This window comes from Phocoena sinus, chromosome 20, assembly GCF_008692025.1.
Source record: "Phocoena sinus isolate mPhoSin1 chromosome 20, mPhoSin1.pri, whole genome shotgun sequence".
In the NCBI taxonomy this organism is placed as follows: domain Eukaryota; kingdom Metazoa; phylum Chordata; class Mammalia; order Artiodactyla; family Phocoenidae; genus Phocoena; species Phocoena sinus.
The window spans coordinates 43278041-43305328 of record NC_045782.1 but is presented as its reverse complement, the minus strand read 5'-3'; the positions used below and the strand labels follow the sequence as shown (position 1 = coordinate 43305328).

Here is a 27288-nt window from a genome sequence, read left to right as displayed (position 1 = left end):
CGGGCCCAGGGCAGCCTAGGCAGGCGGGCCTGCGAGCCCATCCGACCTGGGCCAGTAGGGTGCCCCCATCACCTTTCCCTCGGCTCAAGCCCTTAAGCCCCTTCGTTCTGTCCGGGCCAGGCCCTGCCCAGGAGGTGACGCCCCTTACCCCCTCCGGGCCGCCGTGGGGAGCGGGGTGCCTCACCTTGCGGGCTGCCGTCAGGCTCCCGCACGTCGGCGCCTATGGGGACAAGAGGGACAGAGACGCTGCAGGGAAAGGTGCCCCTCCCCTGGACCCCCGCCCCCTCCGCCCTTCGTCCCATGCCCGTCCGCCAGCGCCGCCCCACCCAACCTCGAGGGATCTTGCAGATCCAGTCCAACTGCGTCTCGCACTGCATGGCTACCCACTGCAGGGAGGCCAGGTCGAGCACTGCACAGCCCCGGATGTCGTCATCGTCGTGCCGGCTCCGGTCGAAATTGTGGTAAGAGAACTGATGAGGTCGGAAGGGGAGAGGGGTTTCAGGCACCAGGCGCAGGCTGCACCCACCCCCCCAAAACAGACCAACCAGAGACCTGGCATAAGCTAGGAACCCCAACCTGGGCTAGACGGTCCCCACCCCCTTTCCCTTACCTGCCAGCTCTGGCCTGAGGCGCTGCCTCTACTAAACCTCACGCACCTCCAAAAGACCACGCCCACATCCAACCTCGCCCGCCCAGGCTCCGCCCACCTGCCCCGCCTCCTCCAGGCCCCCTCACCCCTAGTCCATCGCTCCAGCGCCAGCTGTGCCCCGCTCCGGGGTCCTCGACGGTTCAGGCCGATCCAGAACCAGTGCTGCTCGTGGATCTCGGGCTCTGACTCACTTAGCACAACCCGGGGGTGAAGACAGAAGACATGGGGATGAGAGTTATAGGGGCCCCTTGCAGTTGTGACCTGGGCAGTCCCGAGGACCTGGGGCCTCTCGAACTGGGCTTCACACTCACCGGGCAAAACACTGTTGGGGCCACGCTTAAAAAGCTCTCCCCAGAGAGAACTGGGCTAGCTGGGCCAGGCGCCACGCTCGCTGCGGGCAGGTGGCCTGGCTCCCTTCCCTTGCTTTCCTTTGGGTGGGGTTTGCCCTGCCAGCAAGATTGCAGGCTTTCACTTTAGGCAGCGATGGGGACGGTGAATAGACCTGGGGCCGTGGAATCAGATACACCTGGATTCCGGTCGTGGGTCACCCAGGGACCAGCTCTGTGACCTTGGGTAAAAAAACCCAACCTCTCTAACAGCCCGCAAGGGATAGTGTCTACTCAGTAGGATTGAGAAGAGTCTTGAACGTGGATTAAACGTTTAGTGCAGTACCTGGCACATGGTGAGAAGCAACTGACACGAGCTATTATAATTACTAGTCAAATAATGTAATTGTGCTGTTTGCTGGGAGGAGATATCCCTGGAATTAAGATGTCAGGAAGCCTGGATCCATTTGGATTTTTCCCAAGGCTAAGGGACTGTAGGGCTGTATGTCCTAGGAACCCACAGGACAGAGACAGGGATCTGGAGGGACCCCGCGGGCAGATGCTCACTTTTGTAGCCTTTCTATTCCCCTCTCTCAGAAAAAGCTGTTTATTGAGAAAGTGTGGGCTATTATGGGATGGTGTAGGGTTGCAGGAGGGGGCGCTCACTTGGATCAGCTTGGAGGTTTTGCCATGGAGAAGGAGGGATGGTGAGGGCGGTTACTTGTGTAAAAGTCTGTGAGTCTCAGGGGGTGTTGCTGGCTCTGGTGAGCAACCCAGGGTCTCCGACTCCAGGGAGACCAGGGTTACTTGAGGGGGGGTCAGGATGGGCCCTGGCATTAGTAGCAGATGCACAGGTCATTCCAAGCCCTGGAACCGACCGCCCTGGGGTCGCCTTAACCCTGCCCAGCAAAAGCAAGAGCCCGACTCGTGTGCATATGGACCACCGCCCCAGGCTCAGTACCCGAAGATCTTGTTGAGCATATTGGCCACAAAATGTTCCTCCTCATAGCTGGCCAGGCTCAGCAGCTGGGCCCCCAGCTCCTGGCAGGCCCTCTGGGCCTGGACCCAGCTCTTCTTGTCCTGCAGCCGCTCCGCGCTGAACACCTGCAGGAGCAGAGTCCAAGCTGTTCCCCAGCCCAGCTCCCCACGGGACACCTGCCTTCCCAGGACATGAGTGGGGAAGGGGGCTGGGGCCTCACTGGACAATCCTGCTCATCAGAGAGGGAGCCCCAGGGGAGGGGAACTGCACAGCCATCTCCCAGAGATGGTCCCCCTAACCAGCGGGGCAATCAGGCTCTTATCCCAGCAGAGCCACAATTTGCTATGGGCAAGTCCCTTCCCCTCCCTGGACTTCAGCTTCTTCCTGTAATTAAAAGACCCTGGACTACCTCAGTGGCTCCCAAACCCAGCAGGGTTTCAAAACATAGATTCCCAAGCCCCACTACAACCCACTGAATCCCAATCTCCATAGTGACAGCCTGGAAGATTTGTTTAAATCAGGCTCCCCAGGCAACTCCAAAGAGCAGCCAGCCTGGCCCCAACGTTTGGGAACCTCCGCAACCGATGGTCTCTGTGGTTTTTTCAACTCCTCAAATATTTATTGAGCACCTCCTATGCACCAGGCCTCAGATGCCACTGACAAAAGGGTTTCAACAGAAAGTACCTCTGCCTGTTGTCTGTAAGTTTCTCCAGGGCCCGCCTGCCTGGATCATGGCTGGGTCCCACTGGGGCCACCCACCCTGCCAGGGGTGCTGCCTCTTTGCTCTTGTTTCTCTCCCCCGACCCCAGGCCAGCAGGCTGCCTACCTTATAGCAGTGCCGGAGCTTGGGGTCTGAGCCCCAGCCCTGGGGGCAGGCACCGGTGAGGCTGGGTGTGGGGTCTGGTCCAGGCAGCTCAGGCGTCACTGGTGTGCCCAGGCTCTGCCGGCAGATGTAGCGAGCCCGGAACGACGTGCAATTCTTCACCTCCCACAGCCCCAGTGGCGCCTGCCCGTGGCCAGGGCCACACAGCCCCCACGGCTGTACCCTGGAGGAGGGAGAAGGGAGACCCACATGCTGAAGAGGACTCACCAGTCCTCCCTCACATCCCGAGGGGCACCACCACGGCCCTCGCACCGGGAATCAGCTTAGCCATCTCTGCAGGGACATGCTCTGTGGAGTCGGGGCCCAGTGGGGAGGCCTTCTATGTTTGCTCCTGTGAGACCTTAGGCAACTTGCTTAACCTCTCTGAGCCTGTTTCATCATCTGCCTCATCAGGTTCTTGAAAAGGTTAAAAAAGACGATGAATTTAAAATGGTAACAGTAATAGCGAGCACGTGTATGCTCACTACTCTAAGGGCTTTATGTGTATTAAACCCATTCAAGCCTCATGTCAACCCTGTGAGGGAAGTACCATTATCCCCATTGGACAGATGAGGAAACTGAGGCTCAAAGATGCACAGCTAATAAACTGCACAATCAGGATCTGAGCCGGGCAGTTTGGCTCCAGAGCCTGTCCTCCTATAACCACATCACCACACTGTACGAATGATCTGTTTCCTATGAAGCCCTGGGTCTCGGTCGTGGCAGGGCTGGTCCACCGCGGCCTCCTGGCTTCACCAAGGAAAGTCCAAGAAGGGGGCTGAGCGGGCGCTGTGGAGGAGGGGCTCACCGGGCTGGTCCCGGTTCCAGTGGGTGTACATGACCTCATCCCCGCTGAGCCAGCGGAAGGAGCCGGTGAAGTTGAGGTCCTGCAGGGCCGTCCAGAAATACTCGCCATCCCAGTTGTAGATGAGGCTGCTGACAAAGGCCTGCTCGAACCTGCGGGAGAGAGGCTGGTCGAGGCAGGGAGCTCGCCCCCCACCACTCCCTGGGCTACAGGCCAGATGCCCTGCTCCAGGAGCCTGCGTGCTGCACCCAATCAGAAACTTCCTCAGGGGGCTCCCTGGGTGGCGCAATAGTTAATAATCTGCCTGCTAACGCAGGGGACAAGGGTTCGAGCCCTGGTCAGGGAAGATCCCACATGCCGCAGAGCCAACTAAGCCCGTGCGCTACAACTACTGAGCCGGCGTTCTACAGCCCGCGAGCCACAACTAGGGAAGCCCGCGTGCCACAATTACTGAAGCCCGCGCGCCTAGAGCCCGTGCTCTGCAACAAGAGAAGCCACTGCAATGAGAAGCCCGCCCATCGCAACAAAGATTAGCCCCTGCTCGCTGCAACTAGAGAAAACCCGTGCACAGCAATGAAGACCCAATGCAGCCAAAAATAAATAAAATAAATTAATTTTAAAAAATTAAGAAATGCTTTAAAAAAGAAACTTGCTCAGGGAAGTGGGGACCCCTGGGGACCCTGCAGCTGACACACAGCAACCCAGGTCCCCTTCTACTGTCTTCACCTCCATGCCTTGCTGAGGAGAAAGATAATCAGACACAGCCAAGGTCTCTTTGGGGCATCCAGCCCACACCTATGCCTGTTCCTGCCCCTGCCCCTGCCCAGGACCTGTCCCATGCTGGGGTCACTTAATAAACAGGAGTCATTCTGGTGACAATATTAGAAAAAGGCCCTGGAGCCTGTTGAAGCTCAAAGGACTCGAGTCCCTCTGCACTTGATGGCAGGATGCTGCCCCGTTTGGAGGAGGGACCACATTAGGCCAGGACATAGGGGAGGGCTGGTCCCTCTCCTGTACCTGTTGGTGATGGTGACCAGCTGAGAGCCGTGGTCGGTGCACAGGCGCCGGGCCTCACTGTAGGTCACCTGGTCCTCTCCCAGCCAGTAGCAGGATGGGCTGTGCCACGTCCAACCCTGGCTCAAGAGAGTGGGCAGAAAAGGGGTGTCTGGGGGGAGGACTCTCCTTTCTCACCCATAAATCCTGGAGTACAGGTGCCATCAGTGGCACCACTGAATTTTCTGCAGGCTTGGGCACAGAACAGAAGGGACTGGTTTGACACCAGAGCCGGCTCTTCCTGTGCTGTGTTCTGCACCTTGTCACTCCACACTCCCCTCCCTACCGTTACCCACAACTGCCAGGCCCAGGGTATAAGCATGGCCCACGGGTGGCTGATTGGGAAACAGCCAGTCACCCGGCCTGTGGCCTGGCCACGAAAGATGAGTGGCCCACCGGATTCCTCGCTTGGGTGTTTGAACCAAGAGACGCAGTGGGAAAACTGCCAGTTGGCTGGGAAACCAGAGCCGGAAAGCTGGGAGAGCTGCCAGGATGTGGAGGGGGCTGGGCAATCCTCGGGGGCCTGGAAAAGCTGGAGTACACAGAGGATGCGCCTGGCCCGCGAGCAGGGGGGACAGACCCTCGGCGAGGGGCAGCAAAGCCCCTCCTACACGGCTGGCTCGCTTCACCCCACAGACCCCTTGTCCCCTGGGCCACCCTGAGGGCCTCTCTGCTCTTGCCTTGCAGGTGAGGACCTGAGGCTCAGAATTACGTGGCTTGATTTTGTACAGACAGTGCAGGCAGAGCCCAGACCAGAACCCACACCACAGAGGTTGTGTCTGTCCCTGCCATAGCCCTGTTCCTCCTAAGATGACACCAGGTGCCTGCCAGGGCCTTTGCCTCCAGGAAGCCTTCAAGTGGGATCCCTGGGGGTGGGGGCTGGAGCTTGGGAGAGACAGCGAGGCAGCCCCCAGGGCAGGAACCAGCGCAGAGGAGAAAGTGGCGCGCGTGTGTGTGTGTGTGTGTGTGTACATGTGCATATGTGTATGTGTACATGTGTGTACATGTGTATGTGTGTATATGTGTACATGTGCATGTATTTGTGTGTATTGTGTGTTTGTGTGTGTTTATGTGTATGTGTATATTGTGCATGTCTACGTGTATATGTGTGTACGTGAGCGTGGCCTCTGCAGATGGAGCCGCCAGGGGCCAAAACACAACCAAGTGGCCTTGAAGAGCAGCCTCCCCATGTGTGTCCACACTGCTCACACCCCTGCTCCTCTGGGGGCAGCGAGGGGTGGGGCGGGCGGGCGGCTGGAGGAGGGAAACAGATCCATCACCCATCCTCACCCTCTTTCATACCTCTGCCCCCCCGACTGATTCATTCCCCCCATTCAGTCCTAATCCCTTCCCTCCCTGGGGCTAGAGCCCAGGGATGGAGACACAGGATGGCCCCATTCCTCCTGAGGAGACAGACAAGCACACGCTGTGCCAGCAAGTGAGGTGGGAAGATGGGGCCGGGGTGCACAGAGGGCCAGGGTCTCCCCAGCAGCCTCCACTCAGGGGATGACTGAACCAGACTGGGGGGCCCGCCCACCGCCACCTCCGGGTTCTCCGTGGCTTTCCATGGAGGGGGGCTCAGGGCTAGGGGTGGCGGGGGAGCTCTGCTTCTTCCCACCCCACCTCATCCAACATCACTCCTGGAACGGAGCAGTTTGGAGAGCGGAGGAGGGGGCGTGACGAGGAAGGGACGATGCCATGGGAGGCTGCGGGCTTCCACCTGCCCTCCTGCCCCTGGGAGCCCCTCTGGTTGGCCTCACCCGGGGCAGCTCCAGAAGCACCCTCACCTTCCGGCAGCCATGGTCCTCCTCAGCGGCCCCCTGGCTCAGCTGGCCTGCCTTCTTGCAGATGGATGGCAGGGACTGGTTACAGGGACTGTCATTCCAGCGACCTTCCTAGGGACACAGGGTAAGCGGGAGTCTCAATCTATGTCCCCCAAATCTCCCAAACCCCTTCAGTGAACCTGGTTTCCAGACCTGGCCATGCCTCTGACTTGCTGTGTGATTCTGAGCAAGAAGCTTGACCTCTCTGTGCTCTAGGCTGGAAAATGGGGGGAGCAGGATTAGTGCTACAAGCCTCACAGGGCTGATGAGAGCACACAGAGTTGATGCGCAAATACCTCGAAACTTTGACAAGCACTGTCTAAATGGAAAAAGGTGCTCTCTTAAATTACTTACAGCTCATTTCATAAACATGAAGGACAAGCTGGCTGAGACTGTTAGCAGGACAGACAAATGAGATTCCCAGGTCAGCAAGGCGTCCAGCCAGTACCTGCAGATCCAGGGCGAGCAGGGGCCGTGTGCCCAGACCCTAGTCCTCGGCCCCTAACTGCCTTAGCCCTCCTGTGTCCAGGGCACCCAGCCAGCAGTTTTTGTCTGCCTTGAGCTGCATCTGGAGGGCAGAGGTGTTAATATGTCCCAGCCCCCAGGAGAATGCCTGGCACGTAGCAGATGCTCAATAAATAATTGTTCATAAATTTTTAAATAGCATCCTCTAAGCCAGACATCTCCACAGTCGCTGGCACTGTTGGCTGTATCTCACGGCAGAATGTCCTGTCTCTGGAGTAAGTAGTCTGTCCCTACAGCTTTGTCCATTCTTTAAGGGCCAGACTTATCTCTGCTTGAAGCCCTGGATCAATTCCTTCATCCACCCACACTGTCTGAGCCAAAGCCATGGCAAACAGTCACAGCTCCATCATTTCTTGAGGGGGCAGGACCCTGGGCTGGGTAGGGCTGGCACCGAGCAGTCCTGCCTGTGGAGCATGTCCACATAATGTGAGTTCTGACGCCACCTGCAGGTGGGGAAGTGCAGCTGGCAAGAGACCAAGATCATACCAGGCACCGTCCTAAGGCTTCACAAGAACTAACTCCTTTAATCCTCCCAGTGACCCTCTGAGGTTGGCACCATTAGAGTTCCCCTGACACATGAGGAAACTGAGGATAGGCTGGGGGCCCCGTGACAGGGAGAGGGGGTTCTCACCGGCCCCCAGATGGTGACACAGTCCTCCAGGCTGTCCCGGAAGTTGTTGGGCTCAAAAGGATGCCAGTGGGTGAAGCTCACGAGGCTCCCGTCGGACCACTCAAAATTCATCTGCAGTTTCAGATCGTTGAGACCGATCCACAGCTCCTCCACCTCTGGGGTGCAGCCGGGGAGAGGGGAGAGGGGACATCGGGAGGTCAGCCTCAGTCACCGGCAGGGAGGGACAGTCCCTGGGCCCCCGGGCGGATGGGATGGGCGTGGGGGAAGCAGCCCCTCACCCTGCTTGATCTGCTTGGTGATGAACTCCAGTTCGGCCACGCTGTGGATGCTGAGCAGGTCGCCCCCGCCCCGCAGACACATCTTCTTGGACTCCTGCCAGCTGCGCTTCTCAGCCTGCAGGCGGTAGCAGTGGCCCTGGAAGGGCTGCCAGCTGGGCTCGCACTCCACCTTCACGTTGGCCCACACGTCTGCGGACACCAGAGAGGCCGCTGCTCAGGGACCGAGCTGCCCAGCCCGGGAACCGACCCACTGGGTGTCAACACAGGCAGGGGCCTGGAAGTCACCTCCTCCCCAAACCTGTCACAGATCCGCCCTTCCCACTAGGACAGGTCTGAATACCGAATGATGCTGAAAAGACAAAACTCCCAGGGTGGCTAAAGCCTCAGGAGGTGGTGGCAGATTCCACCCAAGACAGGACGGCCCCCCCAAGCTGGGGCTCTCATGGAGAGATAGATGGGGATTCAGGACAGACCAGCCCCAGGAGCCTCAGTTTCCTCCTCTGTAAATGGGGTTTCCTGCTGTAAGATTACAACTTAGCTCGTGTCCACCTCACTTAATAAATGACACAGCCGTCATTGTCTCAAAGAACATCTATGGAGTGTGGCTCCATCAGTCCGGGATGAAGGGGGTGGGGAAATGGGGCCTCCCAGGTCAGCAGCTCGTGAACTCACCACTGCCTGACAGGCATCCCCTGGCTGGGATTTTTACTCTTAATCCTCCCCCCCCCACCCGCCACCCCCAGCTCCTCTCCCTGAACCCTAGGGCTGAGAAACCAACCGGTCTTAGGCCCTTCCTCACTCCCATTTCCATGCATTGCAAGATCACCCTCTAGGGATCAGGGTCCGCAGGCACCTGATGCAAACAAGCTCTCACTTGGGTCTTGGCAAGAGAAAACAAGACTTTACCAAACCACCCACAACATCAGGCTTGGACAGGATTCTGCTGGCTGGGCAAGAAAGCATGTACCCACTTGAAGCATCGCCCCACTGGGATCCACTCCATCCTGGGAGATGCTCCAGGGTCCAACCATACTGTCTCTTGGAGACCTGGCAGACTGGGGAAGGGCCGAGAGCCTGAGCAGCCTCCCTCCTTGGCTCAAGACCTATCGATCATCTCTTGTCAGCCACTGAGCTAAGACCCAAGGCTGCCTCCTTGGACAGAAGAGTTTAGTGGGTGTGCAGACCCAAGGGCTGTAGGAAGAAGGGAGTTTAGGAAATGAGGACGCTTTGGGGGCACGATGGCGCCTGCCTCTAAAATGACACGCTTCGAGTGACTAGTCCCAGGAGGCAGAAGCACCCAAGACACTGCTTAGAAAATACGCCTCGTGCAGAGAGACGTGAGCCGGGATGAAAGAGGAACTCCACGGCTGGAGACACACCTTCAGGACGTGAGCCAGGATGAAAGAGAAACTCCACGGCTAGAGACACACCTGCAGGTCCGTGAGGCCCCAGAGGAGAACTCCCCACAGCAGCCACTCTGGGCAGATCCAGGGGACGGAGGACTTGGTGAGGGGCCAGTCCCGATGGGGGCCACAGAGAGGCCTGCCCACACCGGCCCAGTGGCCCTCCTTTCAGAAAGGGAAGCCCTGGAACTGGTGCCTGCCCCAGGCTCCCCCTGAGCTGGAGGTGAGGTACCCTAGATGTGGGTGCCAATGTTTGAAACCTTTGCTCCTGACCCCCGAGGGGGTGAGGAGGGACAGTGATGGCCAGTGACCCTGAATCAACCTTTGGCAACACTTCAATGGTCAGAAGCAGAAGTTTTGCTCTGTAAGCTCTTACATTCTGTTTTGTGGATTATTTTCTGGTTTTGCTGTATTTTCCGTGTACAAATCCCGTCTTCACCCCATGTCTACTGGACTCCTGCAGTAGCCCCTCCAACCTAAGGAGACGCTCCTTTAAGCCAGGCCAGGTCTCCAGCCTTAAAGCAACCCTGCAATGGGGTCGAGTTTATCCTCAATTTGCACCTCTGAGACTAAGCTGCCCACCCAAGGCCACACCCCAAAGCAGTGCCGGCCTCTAGAGCTATCTCGGTGAATCACAAACGTGAACCAGACACTCCCTGCCTTAAAAGTCTGCAAAGGCTCCCACAGCCTACCCGGCCCCACCCAGATTTCACCCAGAAGCCAAGATCCTTCAGGAACTGGCTGCAACCTGCCTTTCAGAACCGTCTTGTCCCCATGCCCTCTAATCCAGTACTTTTCAAACTGTACCTGCACATGAATCGCCTAAGGATCCTGGGAAATGCAGGTTCTAATTCAATTAATTGGTGGGGGGGGTGCGCCTGAGATTCTACATTTACACCACCACCCGGGAAGTGCCGCTGTGCTGGATGGCGGACCACACTTTAAGTAGTTCGCGCCTATACGCTAACCCTTAGTTAGGGAGCAATACTCCCCGTCCTTAAAGCTGCTGTGAACTTCCAGGCCTCCGTGCCTTTGCACCTGCAGTCCCCTCTGCCAGGAATGCCCTTCCCTCACACCTCTTTATGCCTTTTTAAACTTACGCTCAACTTGAAAGGCCCAAATCCAATGTCACTTCCAGGAAACCTTCCTTAAGTCTCTGGAGCTTAATCAATTTCTTCTCTAGGCCTCTCTGATATTTATTATACATGTGTTTTCTAATAGCACATAACTCAGGATATTCCAATTGAATGTTGAGATGTCTGTCACCTCCAGCAGGCTGTGACCACCATGAGGACACGGTGAGTCCGGAGGCATTGACCACTGTGCTCAATGAACGTTCCCGGAACGAATTAATGGCACATTTCAGTTTGTTCAGACTTCAGCTGAACCATTAAAGAATAGAGAGGATCAGAGCCCCCTGTGCTGGGAGGCTGAGCCGCCGGCAGCTGCGGCCCTGACGAGCCCCACCCACGCCCCTCGGCTGTCAGGCTCACCGGGAGGCGGGGGCTCGGCGGCCGTGGCATTAGGCTTCTTCTTGCAGACGTAGGGCAGCGCGATGCTGCAGTCGCGGTTCTGCCAGCCGCCCGACGACTCCGTGCGGATCACTCCGCAATTCTCCTCGCTCGGGTTGTCCGGCTGATCTGTGGGGAGGGCAGGGCGCCAGCGCCCCAGGCGAGAGAAACTCACCCCCTGGCCCGGGAGCCCTACCCCGAACCTCGTGCTCCCTCGGGAGACCTGAGTCCGCTCAGATGCCCAGCGCCCCGCTTCGGCCCTCCTGCTGCCTCACCTGGGCCCACGTGGTCCTGGTGCCTCTGCGCAGCAACCCGTTCCAGCCCCGCCCGCCCGCCCGCCTGCCCGCCCACCCTGGCCAGGCTGCTGGTGCGCTCGGTGCCCCGGTGCCCGCGGCTGAAGGGGTGCATGGAGAATAAGATCCAGTCCCCCTCCCAGGCCCTGTGTCCCGAGGAAGGGGCATCGGTTCCTAATTCAGACAACACACGCCATGGACCAGTGGCGCCCAGTCCAGAAGGGAGTGGAAATCTGCCCCCACCCTCACTGCTCTCCTGGAGTAGGGTACCAGCGAAGGAGTAAATAAGAGACCAAGTGCCTGTGCGGAGGTCCCCTGGCCTCCCTGCGCCCCAGACCCCGCGCCTCACCACTCTCCCAGTTGAGGTACTTGAGAGGCGAGTTGTCCGACCACTGCCAGCCTCCGCTGGTGTCCAGGTCGTTAAGGCCAATCCACAGTGTGGAGCTATAGCCAGTCAGCAGCCCTGTCAGCAAGATGGCGACAGTGAGGAAGGGGTCGCCCCATCCCTGGCCCTCCACCCTCTGCCCCACCACCAGCATCCTTACCCGCACCAGCAGAAAGGGCTCAGGGCCCTCCAAAGGCGGGGCAGGTCTCAGGCGCCTGCCCCCCGCCGCGCCCCGCCCCAGCCTCACCATTGATGTAGGTCTGCTCATGGATCTCCGTGATGCTCAGCAGATCCGCCCCCTGTTGCTCACAGCTGGCCCAGGCCTCCCTCCAGGACAGCGTGGACTGGAAGTTAAACTGATAGCAGCTGTCCGTCAGCTGGTCCTTGTCCCAGAAGGTCTCACAGTCGTTACCTGCCACCACGACAGCCAAATGTGGGTCCCTCCAGGAGTGCAGTGACCCCACACAGGCTGCCCCGTGCTACGAGGAGAGGCCACTTCCCCACTCTACCCTGCAAGTTCCGCCACCCGCACGCACCCCCCAGGGCCAGCCTCCCGCCAGCCCCGCCCGCTCCACTCTCACTCTTGATGGGGCAGAAGCCCCAGCGCTCGTCCTTGCCGTAGTCCTGGGTGGTGGCGCACCACAGGTGCCCGTCCTCGCGGCCTGTGCTGGTGCAGCCGTGGAACCACTGGTTGTCATACTTGAAGGGGATGGTGCACGGCTTCCCGTGGGAGTTGCCCTGGATGGTGTAGACCTCTGCAGGAGAGGGGAGCCAAGACCTTGGCATCTGGACCCCAGAGGCTGCCCCTCCCTCAGACAAAAACCCCCTATAACCCTGGGAGCCGAGGTGGGCAGGGGTCAGCAGAGAGTGGGAGGGGCAGCGGCACCAGACTGTGGCTTTAACGCTCCCTCTGCCGTCAGGTCAGCCCAGGAGCCTGGGAGAGGGCCTACTGCTCATCCCATAGGGCTGGGAAGGGGGCCCCGCAGTGCCCCTTAATGCCTGTCCAAAATCCAGCTGGCCCTCACGCCAAATTCTATCTTGGAACTCCCAGAAAAGGACCCTTAGGATGAAGCTGCCCACCAGGAAAGGCCCCCCTCACTGGGTGACTCTGGTTCCTGTTCACCCCTGCAAAATGGGGATCAAGACACCTGTGGAGGATTACCCTGGGGTCTCCCCGGAAGAGTGGGCCTGGGGGAAGGGATTTCTCATTTGATTTTACGTTATACACTGTTGTACTGTCTGAGGTCTTTACAAGAGTGTATTAACTCTGTAACTTTTTAAAAAGCAAATTATATGCTTTGAAGTTCATTTTCTCAATTATTCCAAAATGCTTCCCATTGCAATGAAAGAGGTGACTGCCAGAGGTCTGCGGAGGCCCAGGTTTTGTCACCCCAGCATCTGCCCTTGTGGCCCTAGGCCCCGGACACGAGGAGCCCCAGCCCTGCCCAGCCAGCAGCCTCTCACCATAGTAGGGCCGAGCACACAGATCCTCATCGCTGCCATAGATGCGCCACTGGCCACTGCGGGTCTGGTCGCCGCGCTCAGGGGTGCCAGCCTTGGACGTGTTGCTGGAACGGCCCCCCAGGAGCAGGGACAGCTGGTCACCCAGTGTGCGACAGTGCCAGCGAAGATTCAGTGCCTCCCGGTCACACTCGTACATGCCCAGGGAGGCGGTGGTGTTGGTGCCCGGCCAGCCTGTGCCCAGGCACTGCATGGTGCCCAGGTTGAAGAGCCGGTTTCGGGAGACCCACTTCCAGCGCTGGGCAGGAAGGCTGGCATTGCAGGCTGGGGAGACTCGGACTTGCCCACCTTGGGTCTCCAGGCAGCCCTGCAGTCCATGGCTGAAGATGAGGAAGACGTTGGGTTCTGGAAGGGAAGGCAGGACACGAGGCCATCACAGGGGTCTCCTGGCCGCCCTTGATGGCCAGGCCGCCTGCAGACACTGACCATGATCCTGGTGCTGGGTTGTGAGCCTTCTCTCATATGATAAATCACTCAGCCTTCACGACTGGCCCTTTGGGTGTTGGCAAGAGGCACTGCTGTCTCCCTGTGCCCAGTCAAGGCAGAGCCTAGGCGACCAGCCTCTGTTCTAGCCCCATGCCACCTGAAGGTAGGACTCAGCCTTCCGTCCCACCCCCCTAAAGCAAACCCAACTCCATATGGCAAGTTGGGAACTGTTTACTTTTCTGAAGATCTTACGAGGACGGTGAAGGTGTTCACATCACACACCACGCTGCAACCTTTATCCCAACCTCTGTTACGTAGCGCTGTTTTTCCGCCAGAGTTCTCCAGCCTGGAGTCGTTTTGTCTCACTCTCCCCTCCTGCTCCTCAGATGCAGTGGCTCCATCTTTTCCTCTCATTTAGAATCTTCCCAAACCACTCACCACACCCGCCCCCAGCAAAACCCAACCATTCATGTCCCATAACCATCTCACTCCTTAGATTTTAGACAGAGCTTAGCTCTCTGGCTTCCCCAATCCTGCATCTTCTCACCCATCACCTCACTGAGCAGACACTCTATGAAAGACATTGAAATCCAACCTGCCCCCAGCACACCTACTTTACAGATGAAGAAATCGAGACTTAAATTTAGAGGAGGTAGATCAATGGTTGCCTGGGGCTGGGTTGGGGTGATGGGAATGGGGAGTGACTGGGGAAAGGTACAGCGTTTCTTTGGGGGGTGATGAAAATGTGCTAAAATTAGATTGTCATGATAGCTGCACAATTCTGTGAACATACTAAAGCCCAATTAAAGGCACATTTTAAATGGGTGAGTTTTACAATATGTGAATTGTATCTCAAAGCTGTGATTATATCTTAAAGTGTTTGAGAGAGAGAGAGAAAGGGAGAGAGAAAGGACGAAATTGACGTGAGTTTGAGCTGTGACGTGACCCACTCATGGTACCAAACAGCCAGTAAGCGAACCCAGGTCTCTGTGACACCCACGTTTCACCACCCCCTTCTTGTTCCTTAGCTGCCACTTAGCACACAACACACACATGCAGCACATCTCAGTCTCCAGAGCACGTCTGCATCCACTGGCCCTTCAGGATTATTTTCATGCCTTGAAAGCGTGAGTCTGACTGCTAGGGTTCAAATCTCTGCTCTGCCACTTAATGTGTGAGTTGGGCACGCTGCTTGGTTTCCTCATCGTGAGACTACTGTAAACGTTAAATGAGATAAGACATGTAAAGTGTTTGCGACAGGGTCTAGCACACAGTAAGAGCACCATAAATGTTGATGATGATGATTCCATATTATAGGCAAAGTATTTGACTAGGGGTAGTAGAGCAATTTGACCAGAGTCACAAGGTTGAAATTTGGCCACAGTCTTCTGAGTCCAAATCCCAGACCTTTCTGTTCCACCATGCTGGCCTTCGCATTCCTCTATAAGTCATTCTTCATGGCCAGGCAGCATGATCTTTTAAAGATGTAAATAAGTTGTAAAAAAAATTTTTTAAAATAATATTGGAGTGTTGAAGGTCATAAAGAAAACAGCGATAACTTCAATAACATAATAATTTTTTCATGGCATGAAAAATGCCATAAAAAATCAAAATTCAAGTGACAAAAATATGTGTAACTTACTAGAGGCAAATAGTTTATTGCCTAAAATGAAGCGCTTTTATAAAAAATACAATAAATTATGAGTAAAATGGCACCAAGATAGTAGAAAATGAACAAAAGATATGAATACACAGCTAAAAAAAAAAAAAAGAAATGCAATTGGTTCTTAAATATTTGAAATGACAGCCTCTCTCATAGTAAAAGAAAAGCAATATAAGTCAGATTAGTCTCTCTCCTGCCTTCAAAGGCAATTCATCATTCTGCAGATAAAATTCATACTACTTCCTACGAGCCATGAGACCCTACATGTTCTGGTCCTGCCTACCAGTCTGATCTCATATGATACTACTGTCCCTTGCTCAAGTCAAGGACCTCCTTGCCCCTTCTTGAACAGGCCTCTTTCCTGCCTCAGGGCCTTTGCACTGCTCCCTCTCTGCCTGGCATTTCACATTTCAAAAACAGTCACATCTTTAGAGAGGCCCTCCCTTATCTCCCAATCTAAAGTGGTAACCACAGTTATTCTCTAGCATAATTCTCTTCACAGCATTTATCGTTATCTGGTATTTTTTCCAACATCTGGGTTATCTGTGAGTCTGGGCCTACTGACTATTTTTTCTGTTGATTATGTGTCACTTTTTCCTGCTGCCTGCATGTCTAGCAATTTTTATTACATACTGGATATAGTGGATAATGTTACAGGGAGTCTGGAGGTTTTTTTGGCATATTGGACTTGTAGATGACATTGTTACAGGGAGTCGGGATTGTTTATCTTCCTAAAAAGAATGTTGAGTTTTGTTGTGGCAGGCAGTTCAGTTACTGGTGGATCACCTTGATCCCGGAGAGGCTTTGGTTTTACGTTTTGCTAGGGGGGGGTTGTTCAGTCTTAAGGTGTGGCCCTCAGCCTTGGGTTTAATCATAGATGAGGCCTTCTAGAGTTTTCAAAGAGAACCTTAGGCAATTACTCAGCTCCTCTAACTTGGTGGAACTTGAATTCCAAACTCTTGTTTCCTCAGCACCGGGCGGCAACTGCAAGCTCTTCCTCCCAACTGCTGTTTCTTGCTGGGCTCCTTAAAGCTTCACTCTGCCCACGCACAGTTTACAAGCTGCCAAGGATTTGAGGAGAATTTGTAGGAGGACATCTCCTGCCTTTCCAGGATTTTCCCTCTTGATTTTTAGCTCTTCTGGTAGCCCCACACTCTGACCAGTAAAGATGTCTGAGCTCCTCAGCCTGGGCAGGGCTCTCAGGAGGAAAAGCTGCTGAAGTGAACCACTCGCTCATCAGCCTCTTCTCTTTCAAGGACTGTTTCCTCCCCAGTATCTGTCTGGTTTTGATTGCTCTCAAACCACTGTATTTTATATTTTGTCCTTAGTCGATAAGGACTCTTGGCCAGAGAATTAGACTAATACAAGCTAACCTGCCATTTCCAGAACCAGAGCTCATGATCTGATGTGGTTTTATTTTCTGTCTCCCCTCTTGTTCAGAAGCTTCCAAGGACTTCATCTTCACACTACATTCCCCAGTACCTATAACTCTGCCCAACACGCGGTAATACTTAATATAATAACGAATGAATGAATGAATTTCATGCCTAAATAACAATCACAACCAACCCGTCTAACTTTCTGCTCCTTGTCCCGGCTGCCAAATTCATTTTCCTAAAACAGAGCGCCCACATCTCCTGTCGCTGCGTGTTTGAAACTCCACAGTGGGAAGGCCAGTGGGGAGGGACACTGGTCACTCTATTCTCTGACAACACCAGGATGGGGGTCCTCTCGGGGCAAGACACGGGTGACTTCCTAAAGGACCAACGAGGGCGACTGCCACAGCTAATCCTCCCCCGCTGCCCTCACCCCAACCCTCCCTTCCGGCCCCCCTCCAGGAACCGTGAACTGGCCCAGGACTTGATCCGGGCCTGTCTGAGTGTTTGATTGGATCGGGCCTTTGATTCTCAGAAACTCCACTCCAGCGAGGAGAGTCAGTAGTAACAGAAAGTGGCCCTTGGCAGGGGGTAGGGAGAGGGCGTGGGACCGGAAGAGTAGTGCTTGCTTTTATAGGCGCTCTTGGAGATGGGGCTGGACATGCAGCTCAAAACGTCACAGGAGCCCACAGCAGCCCAGGGGGACAGTATCTCCCCTTCCTCCCTGACCAGAAAACCCACGCATGGTCTACATCAAGCCGTAACAAATGGCAAATGCCCATGGGGTCGGGAGACGCCACCTCTCACCTCTCAGCAGATGAGGAAACTGAGGCCCAGAGAGCAGGATGCCCCAATTGCAGTACCCTTCAAGGCCTCCGTTTCCTCCTCTGTCACATGGATCACTGCTGCAAGTGCCCTCCTCACTCAGCTGTCCTAGGTTCTGGGTTCAAATCCACATATCTACCTGGAGCGCCTGCTATGTGCACGGTATGTCCCAGGCAACGCGGGGAACATGAGGAAACACACAGCACCATCCTAGTTAGAGAACGGGGGGTTTGGACGCGGCAGGACATGAGGGCAAACGAGCCCTTCAAGTCCAGGTGTCTGGGGGTGTCGGAGAGAGCTGAGTCTTCAGAGTGAAGTCACTAAGGATCCGCAGGAGGCAGAAGGTGAGGGATGCGGGTCACAGAAGTGCCTTGGCGGCAGCGGCGGCAACAAATGAGAAAAGAATAAGGAATTTGGGAGCGGCAGGGAGGCTGAGGGCAATTCTCAGCGGTGGAACCCAGGGGCTTTGCTAAGCAGGGGGCTGCGGGGCTCTAGGGAGAGCATTTTCCGCTCAGAGTCGAGGGGCGGGAGGAAGGAAGCTGTTTCTCCAGGGGCCAATGGAAGCAGAGATGAAGCCCAGCCTTGGCCGAGCTGGAAACGCTCAGGCGAGAGGGAGGGGAACCAGGCATTTTGAGAACTGCCTCTGTGTGCTTTGCATCCACGGTCTCCGCGGGCACACAGGAAGCGGCAGAGGGAGCTCAAAGCGCGGAGGCCTGATGCCCCCCACCTCCCAAGAAGGTCCCCTCCAGCCTCACCCAGCCCCCTAGCCTCACTCCACTCACTTGGGGAGCCTCAGGTGGCAATGCAGGGAGTGGGAGTGGCCCCCACTAGGACCTCGGTAGGGTCCTCAGCAAGGACAAAGATGACCCCTTGTATCTGGATGGCAACCACACCGACACCACAACACCAGGCACCCAGTTGTGCGCCACGATGCACTTGTTCAGGGAGTGAATGAATGAATGAGGCCAGGGAGGGAACTGTGCATCAAAAACCAACTGCACGTCATTCATTCATTTGTTCAACAAATATTCCCTGAGATTCTCACAGGTGGCAGGTAGGGTGCCAGGCACAGAGGGTGTAAGGATGAGCCACCCAGATACAACCCAGCCCCTGTCACCATACGGGCTGGCGGGAGCCAGGCTCTGCGTGGAACATACGGAGACGATAACGGAATCCCTGACCTCGTGGAGCTGCCCACAGTCTCCGGTCTTTGTTTTTGTCTACCTAGCAAACTTCCCACACTCTTCCCCTTATTATTTATAAAGTATTTTCCTGCATCTCTAGCTATGTGAGTGGGCACGAGGCTCACTACTGGCCAATAATCACGTCCATCCCCCTGGCTACAGTGATTGGCACTTAAACAGGGCTGATCAGAGTCCTCTCCTGGAGCCCTGACGTCTCCTCTCTCTGTTCACGTGGCTAAACTGGGGCTGCCAACGGCCACGTTTCCACCGTGAGGAAAAGATCTTTCTGCTGTAAGCAAGGAAGAAGATAATACGGAAAGAGACGCAGAGCTGAGAGATGGAAGGAGAGGAAGCAAGTCCTTGTGGTGCAGAATGCTCAGCCCCAGCCCCCGGGTTCCTGCGGCTCTTCCTCCTCCGCCCCAGCCCCCGGGTTCCTGCGGCTCTTCCTCCTCCGCCCCCGGGTTCCTGCGGCTCTTCCTCCTCCGCCCCCGGGTTCCTGCGGCTCTTCCTCCTCCGCCCCCGGGTTCCTGCGGCTCTTCCTCCTCCGCCCCCGGGTTCCTGCGGCTCTTCCTCCTCCGCCCCCGGGTTCCTGCGGCTCTTCCTCCTCCGCCCCCGGGTTCCTGCGGCTCTTCCTCCGCCGCCCCCGGGTTCCTGCGGCTCTTCCTCCGCCGCCCCCGGGTTCCTGCGGCTCTTCCTCCGCCGCCCCCGGGTTCCTGCGGCTCTTCCTCCGCCGCCCCCGGGTTCCTGCGGCTCTTCCTCCGCCGCCCCCGGGTTCCTGCGGCTCTTCCTGCGGCGGTTCCTGCGGCGGTTCCTGCGGCTCTTCCTCCGCCGCCCCCGGGTTCCTGCGGCTCTTCCTCCTCCGCCCCCGGGTTCCTGCGGCTCTTCTTCCGCCGCCCCCGGGTTCCTGCGGCTCTTCCTCCGCCGCCCCCGGGTTCCTGCGGCGGTTCCTGCGGCGGTTCCTGCGGCTCTTCCTCCTCCGCCCCCGGGTTCCTGCGGCTCTTCCTCCTCCGCCCCCGGGTTCCTGCGGCTCTTCCTCCGCCGCCCCCGGGTTCCTGCGGCTCTTCCTCCGCCGCCCCCGGGTTCCTGCGGCTCTTCCTCCGCCGCCCCCGGGTTCCTGCGGCTCTTCCTCCGCCGCCCCCGGGTTCCTGCGGCTCTTCCTCCGCCGCCCCCGGGTTCCTGCGGCTCTTCCTCCGCCGCCCCCGGGTTCCTGCGGCTCTTCCTCCGCCGCCCCCGGGTTCCTGCGGCGGTTCCAGCGGCGGTTCCTGCGGCTCTTCCTCCTCCGCCCCCGGGTTCCTGCGGCTCTTCCTCCTCCGCCCCCGGGTTCCTGCGGCTCTTCCTCCTCCGCCCCCGGGTTCCTGCGGCTCTTCCTCCGCCGCCCCCGGGTTCCTGCGGCTCTTCCTCCGCCGCCCCCGGGTTCCTGCGGCTCTTCCTCCGCCGCCCCCGGGTTCCTGCGGCTCTTCCTCCGCCGCCCCCGGGTTCCTGCGGCTCTTCCTCCGCCGCCCCCGGGTTCCTGCGGCGGTTCCTGCGGCGGTTCCTGCGGCTCTCCCTCCGCCGCCCCCGGGTTCCTGCGGCTCTTCCTCCTCCGCCCCCGGGTTCCTGCGGCTCTTCCTCCTCCGCCCCCGGGTTCCTGCGGCTCTTCCTCCTCCGCCCCCGGGTTCCTGCGGCTCTTCCTCCTCCGCCCCCGGGTTCCTGCGGCTCTTCCTCCGCCGCCCCCGGGTTCCTGCGGCTCTTCCTCCGCCGCCCCCGGGTTCCTGCGGCTCTTCCTCCGCCGCCCCCGGGTTCCTGCGGCTCTACCTCCGCCGCCCCCGGGTTCCTGCGGCTCTTCCTCCGCCGCCCCCGGGTTCCTGCGGCGGTTCCTGCGGCGGTTCCTGCGGCGGTTCCTGCGGCTCTTCCTCCGCCGCCCCCGGGTTCCTGCGGCTCTTCCTCCTCCGCCCCCGGGTTCCTGCGGCTCTTCTTCCGCCGCCCCCGGGTTCCTGCGGCTCTTCCTCCGCCGCCCCCGGGTTCCTGCGGCGGTTCCTGCGGCGGTTCCTGCGGCTCTTCCTCCTCCGCCCCCGGGTTCCTGCGGCTCTTCCTCCTCCGCCCCCGGGTTCCTGCGGCTCTTCCTCCTCCGCCCCCGGGTTCCTGCGGCTCTTCCTCCGCCGCCCCCGGGTTCCTGCGGCTCTTCCTCCGCCGCCCCCGGGTTCCTGCGGCTCTTCCTCCGCCGCCCCCGGGTTCCTGCGGCTCTTCCTCCGCCGCCCCCGGGTTCCTGCGGCTCTTCCTCCGCCGCCCCCGGGTTCCTGCGGCTCTTCCTCCGCCGCCCCCGGGTTCCTGCGGCGGTTCCTGCGGCGGTTCCTGCGGCTCTTCCTCCTCCGCCCCCGGGTGCCGGCGGCTCTTCCTCCGCCGCCCCCGGGTTCCTGCGGCTCTTCCTCCTCCGCCCCCGGGTTCCTGCGGCTCTTCCTCCGCCGCCCCCGGGTTCCTGCGGCTCTTCCTCCGCCGCCCCCGGGTTCCTGCGGCTCTTCCTCCGCCGCCCCCGGGTTCCTGCGGCTCTTCCTCCGCCGCCCCCGGGTTCCTGCGGCTCTTCCTCCGCCGCCCCCGGGTTCCTGCGGCGGTTCCTGCGGCGGTTCCTGCGGCTCTCCCTCCGCCGCCCCCGGGTTCCTGCGGCTCTTCCTCCTCCGCCCCCGGGTTCCTGCGGCTCTTCCTCCTCCGCCCCCGGGTTCCTGCGGCTCTTCCTCCGCCGCCCCCGGGTTCCTGCGGCTCTTCCTCCGCCGCCCCCGGGTTCCTGCGGCGGGTCCTGCGGCGGTTCCTGCGGCTCTCCCTCCGCCGCCCCCGGGTTCCTGCGGCTCTTCCTCCTCCGCCCCCGGGTTCCTGCGGCTCTTCCTCCTCCGCCCCCGGGTTCCTGCGGCTCTTCCTCCGCCGCCCCCGGGTTCCTGCGGCTCTTCCTCCGCCGCCCCCGGGTTCCTGCGGCTCTTCCTCCGCCGCCCCCGGGTTCCTGCGGCTCTTCCTCCTCCGCCCCCGGGTTCCTGCGGCTCTTCCTCCTCCGCCCCCGGGTTCCTGCGGCTCTTCCTCCGCCGCCCCCGGGTTCCTGCGGCTCTTCCTCCGCCGCCCCCGGGTTCCTGCGGCTCTTCCTCCGCACTGTGCGTCACTCAGGATCATTTCAGCCACATCCCTTTCTCTTTTTTGCTGAGCTGGTTTGCGTCGCGCTTTTGTCCTTGTAACCAAAGAATCCTGATAAACACACAACCCTAGGTCCATGCACCAGTCTGGAACATTGGTCCATGCTCCTTACTCCCCTGGAGGCATTGTTCCAGAGTCCCCTCTGACCGTCAGACCAATGATGAGCTTCTTGGGCCAGTGGGTGCCTCTGGGCCACGTCACAGGAGGTGCTTGGAGGCTGGACCCACCGCATCCTCTCGATGGCGTCTCCAGCTGCTCCCCCAGAGACTTTCTCATTCATGACAATGACAAGCATTTACGAAACACTGAACTAGATACTATAGGGAAATTAAGGATGTGGCTTCTGCCCTCAAGATGTTTACAGCGAAGCTGGAGACGCAGAACTCACAAAGCAATCCATGAAAAAGTTACAAGCAACACATCAACAAGTGTGCAAAACAGTCAGATCTAATTTATACCACATGGTTGGGGGTAAATGGATAGAAATGGATTTCCCAGGTAACTGAAGGAATCTTTCTGGTGTGGAATCCATACTTCCTTGCTTCTCAGACATCCAGGGCATCACCCTGGAAATTTATTCCCGTGCTCAGAGGTAACTGGGTTTTAAAGATATCTGCCCTACACTGAGTAACCCCACCTCCTCCCTCCGGGTTGAGGGTCACTGTGGCCTCCTTTCCTTTCCCTTCTGCTGTAAGGTACACACAATGTGCTGCTCCTGAGGCTGAGTGCAGAGGCTCACAACTGTCTGTTTCTCAGCAGCAAACCTCTCAGCTGTCCCTGCAGCTTCCCGGACTCAGCCCAGCAGCAGAGGCAGCCAGAGGTCTGACCTCCGATGAGACGGCTGTTCCCCATCACAAGCTGAAGACATCACGCTGAAGGAAGTGGAGGGGAAGTTCACTGGAGCACAGTGCCTGGCACACAGCAGGCTCTCCACAAATATCTACTGAACGAGGGACACGTCAAACAAAACCCTGAAAGGCGCAAGCAGAGACAAGGACACGGAGGGTGTTCCAAGTTCGGGGAATGGCAGAATCAAAGACTGGGGACCCAGCGAACAGCCTGGCTCAGCTCCTAGAGAGCTGGGGACCAGGGACCAGCTGGCGAGCCTGGGGGGAGCTGACCATATTTGGTCCCAGAGGGCGCAGCAGGGTGGCCTCCAGCCGCTGAGTCTCTCCCCGCACCACCCGCCCCCCACCCCGGCCGTCTCCCCCTTTGGCACCCCTCCCCAGGCCACGCAGAGGCCAGGGGTCATCCCAGGGAGAGCCACAGGCCGCCCGCAGGGCTGCCAGCCAAAAGAAGCAGCTGTTTTCAATAAGTCACTTGGCCCTGAGGCCAGGCCTGGAAATGTCCGAGTCAGCAGAAGCGGCCGGCTCCGCCCTGCAGAGGGGCCAACCCTGGGGACCAGGCATCCTACCCTGCGCCACCCTCTGCTAGAGGCTGTGTCCATGTCCCTGCACACACACTGGACCTGGGTGGGGGGGCGGCAGGGCATTCCTTCCATGGAGGGCAGGGGAGTCACACGCCTTCGAGGCCCAATACTCTGCCCAACCGTGCAGCATCCCCACCAAAATCCTGAGATAGTGTGGGCTCCCCCTCTACCGTCCACCCTCCAGGCTCTTCCTACTCTCCGGCCTCCTCCCCAGCAGCCCTTCCACTCCAGCCAGGCCAAACTGCTGGTCCATTACAGAGCATGGGACAAAACCGAACACACACAGCCCCGAGGAGGCTCCGCGGCTGTCCCACGCACGCTTGTGTGCAGTGTCTCTCTCAATCTCTCCAGCAGCGGTCAACCTCCTCTAGAGACGCTCTTCTCCCCCCTTAAAATGTCTGTGTTGCACGATGTGATATGCTGTGTCCTAAAATGTTAAAGCAAACTCTGGCAGAGAATGGGTTAAGAGATGGGCTTGTCACCTAATACATGCAAGAGGATGGTGTGAAGGGGGGATGGGAATTCCGGTAAATTCGGAAAGGCAGCTTTCACCCTCCCATGGCTCTGCCTGGGTCCCCCAGGTGGTGCCGGCTGAGGGGAGCTGGCCCCTGGGGCTCTCGGAGACGCAAATCCTCACCCGCCCTGACCTTCCCCCCGTGGCGATTTAAGAGTGTTTGATCTCATGCCCTGCTGTCTTTTGTCTTCTCAGACTAAAGCATCACGATATTTTCGACCTGTCCTTTCCCAGGCCCCATCTTGTACTGAAGGCTAGGAAGGGCGGGGGATGCCGAGCCCCCATATCGCCTCTAACCGCTGGGGGGACCCGGCACCCCTCTGCTCACGGGCAGCTCCCGCAGCCTCGCTCCCCTGCCTGGTCCCCACGTCTCTTTCTCTACTGGAGCATCCCAGGGGCGGGCCCACCTTGACCCCATCCTCCCTCACGCCCGTCTCCAGGACCCGAGGTGCTGGGCCCAGCCCCGTCCTCGGAGTTCCGGGTCTTCGTGGCCGCTGCGCCCCCCACCTAGGCCGTGCGCCCTCCTTCCGCGATGCGCCCCCATCTCCGCGGCGCGGCCCGGGGCCTTTGGGCGCAGACCCCTCCCCCAGCCCCGCCGCGGCCACGAGGTCCGCCAGGCTCCCCAGCCCAGCTCTGCGAACCCCAGGTCGGCGGCCTCCGGCGCCGTCTGCTAGCCCGCAGCCAAAATAAACAGCCCAAAGCCACTTCCTTCCCCGGGGGGCAACTTTCACAACAACGGCCGGCTCCGGTCGTGGCAGGAAGTGGCCTTCTGGGCCAGGACAATCCAACCTTACTGACCAGCCAGCGAAGGGCAGGATCCAGGACCCGCGGCGGGGGCCGGGCCCAGTTCCGCACTCGACCCTGGAAGGGAGCGCGCGTGGGTGGGAGCGTAGCCGTCCCGGCGCAGAAATCACGCGCCCGCCGCCCGCGCCGGCCTCCGCGGAGCCACACTTGTTTCACTTATCCGTGGGAGTCGTCAGCAGATTATTTCATAAAAGCACGGATAGGAGAGCCCCAGCCCCAGCGCTGCATTAGATGCTTCATACCTCTGATTTAGGATGAGTAAATGAATGAGTGAAAGGATTTATAATAAAGGAGACACCGGGACAAACTGAGAGAGAGCAACTTCTAAAAAATTTAGTTTGGGGAATTCCCCGGCGGCCCAGTGGTTAGGCCTCCTCGCTTTCACTGCGGGGGCGGGGGGAGGGTTGGTTCAACTGGCCAAACAAAAAAAATTTAGCTTTGCCAAAGTGGCTGCAGAAGTGGGGGGGGGGATAGTAACTTAAAGCTAAAATACTAGAAGCCCCGCCCCCCGCCCCCCTACTGCTTACTGCAGAGTCAACAGAAAGGAAGAAAAAATCTCCTTTAGGCCTTTCTGTATTTTCCAGAGTGAAGATTTTTTTCAAACAAAGAAAGAGAAACGTGTGGGGAATTAAACTAAAATCTAATGATTTGTTTGTGAGAAACTGAGGTTTCAAATATAAACCATTGGATTCGCAAGAACTATTTTATGAACAATTTTTCGTTTTTCTTTTGGCTGCGTTGGGTCTTCGTTGCTGCGCGCGGGCTTTCTCTAGTTGCGGCGAGTGGGCTTCTCACTGCGGTGGCTTCTCTTGTGGAGCACGGGCTCTAGGTGCGTGGGCTTCGGTAGTTGTGGCACGCGGGCTCTAGAGCACAGGCTCAGTAGTTGTGGCGCACGAGCTTAGTTGCTCTGCGGCATGTGGGACCAGGTCTCGAACCCGTGTCCCCTGCATTGGCAGGCAGATTCTTAGCCACTGCGCCACCAGGGAAGCCCAACAATTTCTAACTAACAGTCTTTCACATAACATAGAAAAAAGGGTAGGATCCCTCCCCCCCCCCCCCATTCACACAACACAATGAGTTCCTCATTGGCTAAGTGCCCCTTGAGGGCTCAGGTTCTATCCTCCGCCTCTCCATGTCCCCAGCGTTTGCCTGCCATAGTCTGGACTCACAAATGTCGAATGACAGAATGAGTATGAACTGGAGGGTCTCAGAATTCATCTTGTCAGTCCTTTAGAATTTGGAAACCGAAACACATAAAGGTTAAGTGACTTGTCCAAGGACATTCACACAACCGGAACCATGACCTTTCCATTAGGACTAAACCTTATTCAAGTCCTGAACAGCATCACACCAGTATCTGCTTATATAAGTTGACCACATTTATTGTCTCATGTTGAGAATGAGAAGGGGAGTTACTAATAATTACAGCACTACAACATGCTTGAGCCAGGGCTGTCCCAGGCAAACTAGGACATACGGTCACCCTGCACTTATGGAAAGAGACCACAAATAATGATACAAGTTAATGTTTACCATACACTTGGCTAGGTACCCGGCACCGGCTTCCCAGGCTTTCTCGTTAATCCTCACAGCAATGCTCAGAAATAGGTAAAATTCCTATCTCCATTTGACAGATAAGGAAACAGGTATTAAATAACTGAGAGATCAATTCTCTTGATAACACAGTTAATAAGGGGCAGAGCAGAGATGGGAGACCAGGAAGACTGGTCAGTTCCCAACAACTATGCCAGGTACTTGAAACTGATAACCCACAGGCAAGGTGCATTTGGCCGTCACGGTATGTGAAAGAAAAGTGAGCGAGCATTGAAAACTGGAGAGATTTCACATAAAAATCTGCATTTCCAGCTCTCTCAGAAACATTGGGAGGCCTGACAATGCTGAGCCAGTGTGCCTGTAAGGCGCCAGTCACAGTTTCTGGGTGGAGCTGCCCACCTGACAGGGATGCTCACCGGTTTGCCACAGTCCCCACCCACCCCTTTTGCACACCCCCCACTCCAACACTGAAGTGGAAGGAGAATGGCCATATGTTATCATGTTGGCACTACTGTTTTTATCAGAGTGCAGAAACATTCTTCAATATCCTGGTCTCTATTAAGAATGACCAGAGGGTTACGCCTATTTCAAAACCGAAAAAAAAAGTGTGTTAGGGGGTCCCCTCTAAATTAGGCTCCACGGCCCAGCAACCATAATGTCCCTGTGACTCGCTGCATTCCTTTCTTGAGACGTGTCTGAAACACAGTACGATTCTGAGAACTCCTGACACGATTAACCACAAGCTTTTGCTCCACTCGCTGGCAGTTCCGTGACCTTCTGATGTGGCAACATTCAAGGACTTGTTTGGTTCTCGAAGCAAGGCATGGATGGCACTCTTTTTAAAGTTGTGATGAGAACAACAACTCCTTGGAGTTGCTGCCTCGGCACTTTACCGTATGACAAACCTGCTCACACCCAGAGTCTGGACATTTAGATAAGGGTCTGAGTTTGGGATTCCCACCCGAAGTTCCTGCTTTGCTTTTTTGGGGGCACCTTTTAAAATAACCACTTAAGAGCTGAGCCCTTGGAGCTTCCCTGGTGACGCAGTGGTTGAGAGTCCGCCTGCCGATGCAGGGGACACGGGTTCGTGCCCCGGTCCGGCTGGGCCCGTGAGCCATGGCCGCTGAGCCTGCGCGTCTGGAGCCTGTGCTCCGCAATGGGAGAGGCCACAACAGTGAGAGGCCCGTGTACTGCAAAAAAAAAAAAAAAAAAAGTTGACCCCTTGAAAAATTAGTGACGGAGTAGGCGGGGGAGATGTGTGGTTGACGAGCCAGTGCGGGTGTGCCGATCCCAGTGGCCGGCGGCGGATGGAGCGG

General features: G+C 57.7%; 1 protein-coding gene across 1 annotated transcript in view; it reads right to left on the bottom strand.

Moving 5' to 3' along the window:
• The window catches only part of MRC2 (mannose receptor C type 2), a 56909-nt gene that overhangs the window by 8677 nt on the left and 20944 nt on the right, over positions 1-27288 (bottom strand). Inside the window, 17 exon segments of the mRNA XM_032616298.1 lie at positions 185-220; positions 332-470; positions 736-780; positions 782-839; positions 1937-2079; positions 2781-2960; positions 2963-3000; positions 3625-3773; positions 4639-4754; positions 6462-6569; positions 7654-7808; positions 7932-8120; positions 10828-10974; positions 11488-11601; positions 11771-11935; positions 12105-12278; positions 12988-13389. Of these exon segments, the coding sequence (XP_032472189.1) occupies positions 185-220; positions 332-470; positions 736-780; positions 782-839; positions 1937-2079; positions 2781-2960; positions 2963-3000; positions 3625-3773; positions 4639-4754; positions 6462-6569; positions 7654-7808; positions 7932-8120; positions 10828-10974; positions 11488-11601; positions 11771-11935; positions 12105-12278; positions 12988-13389 (2358 nt within the window).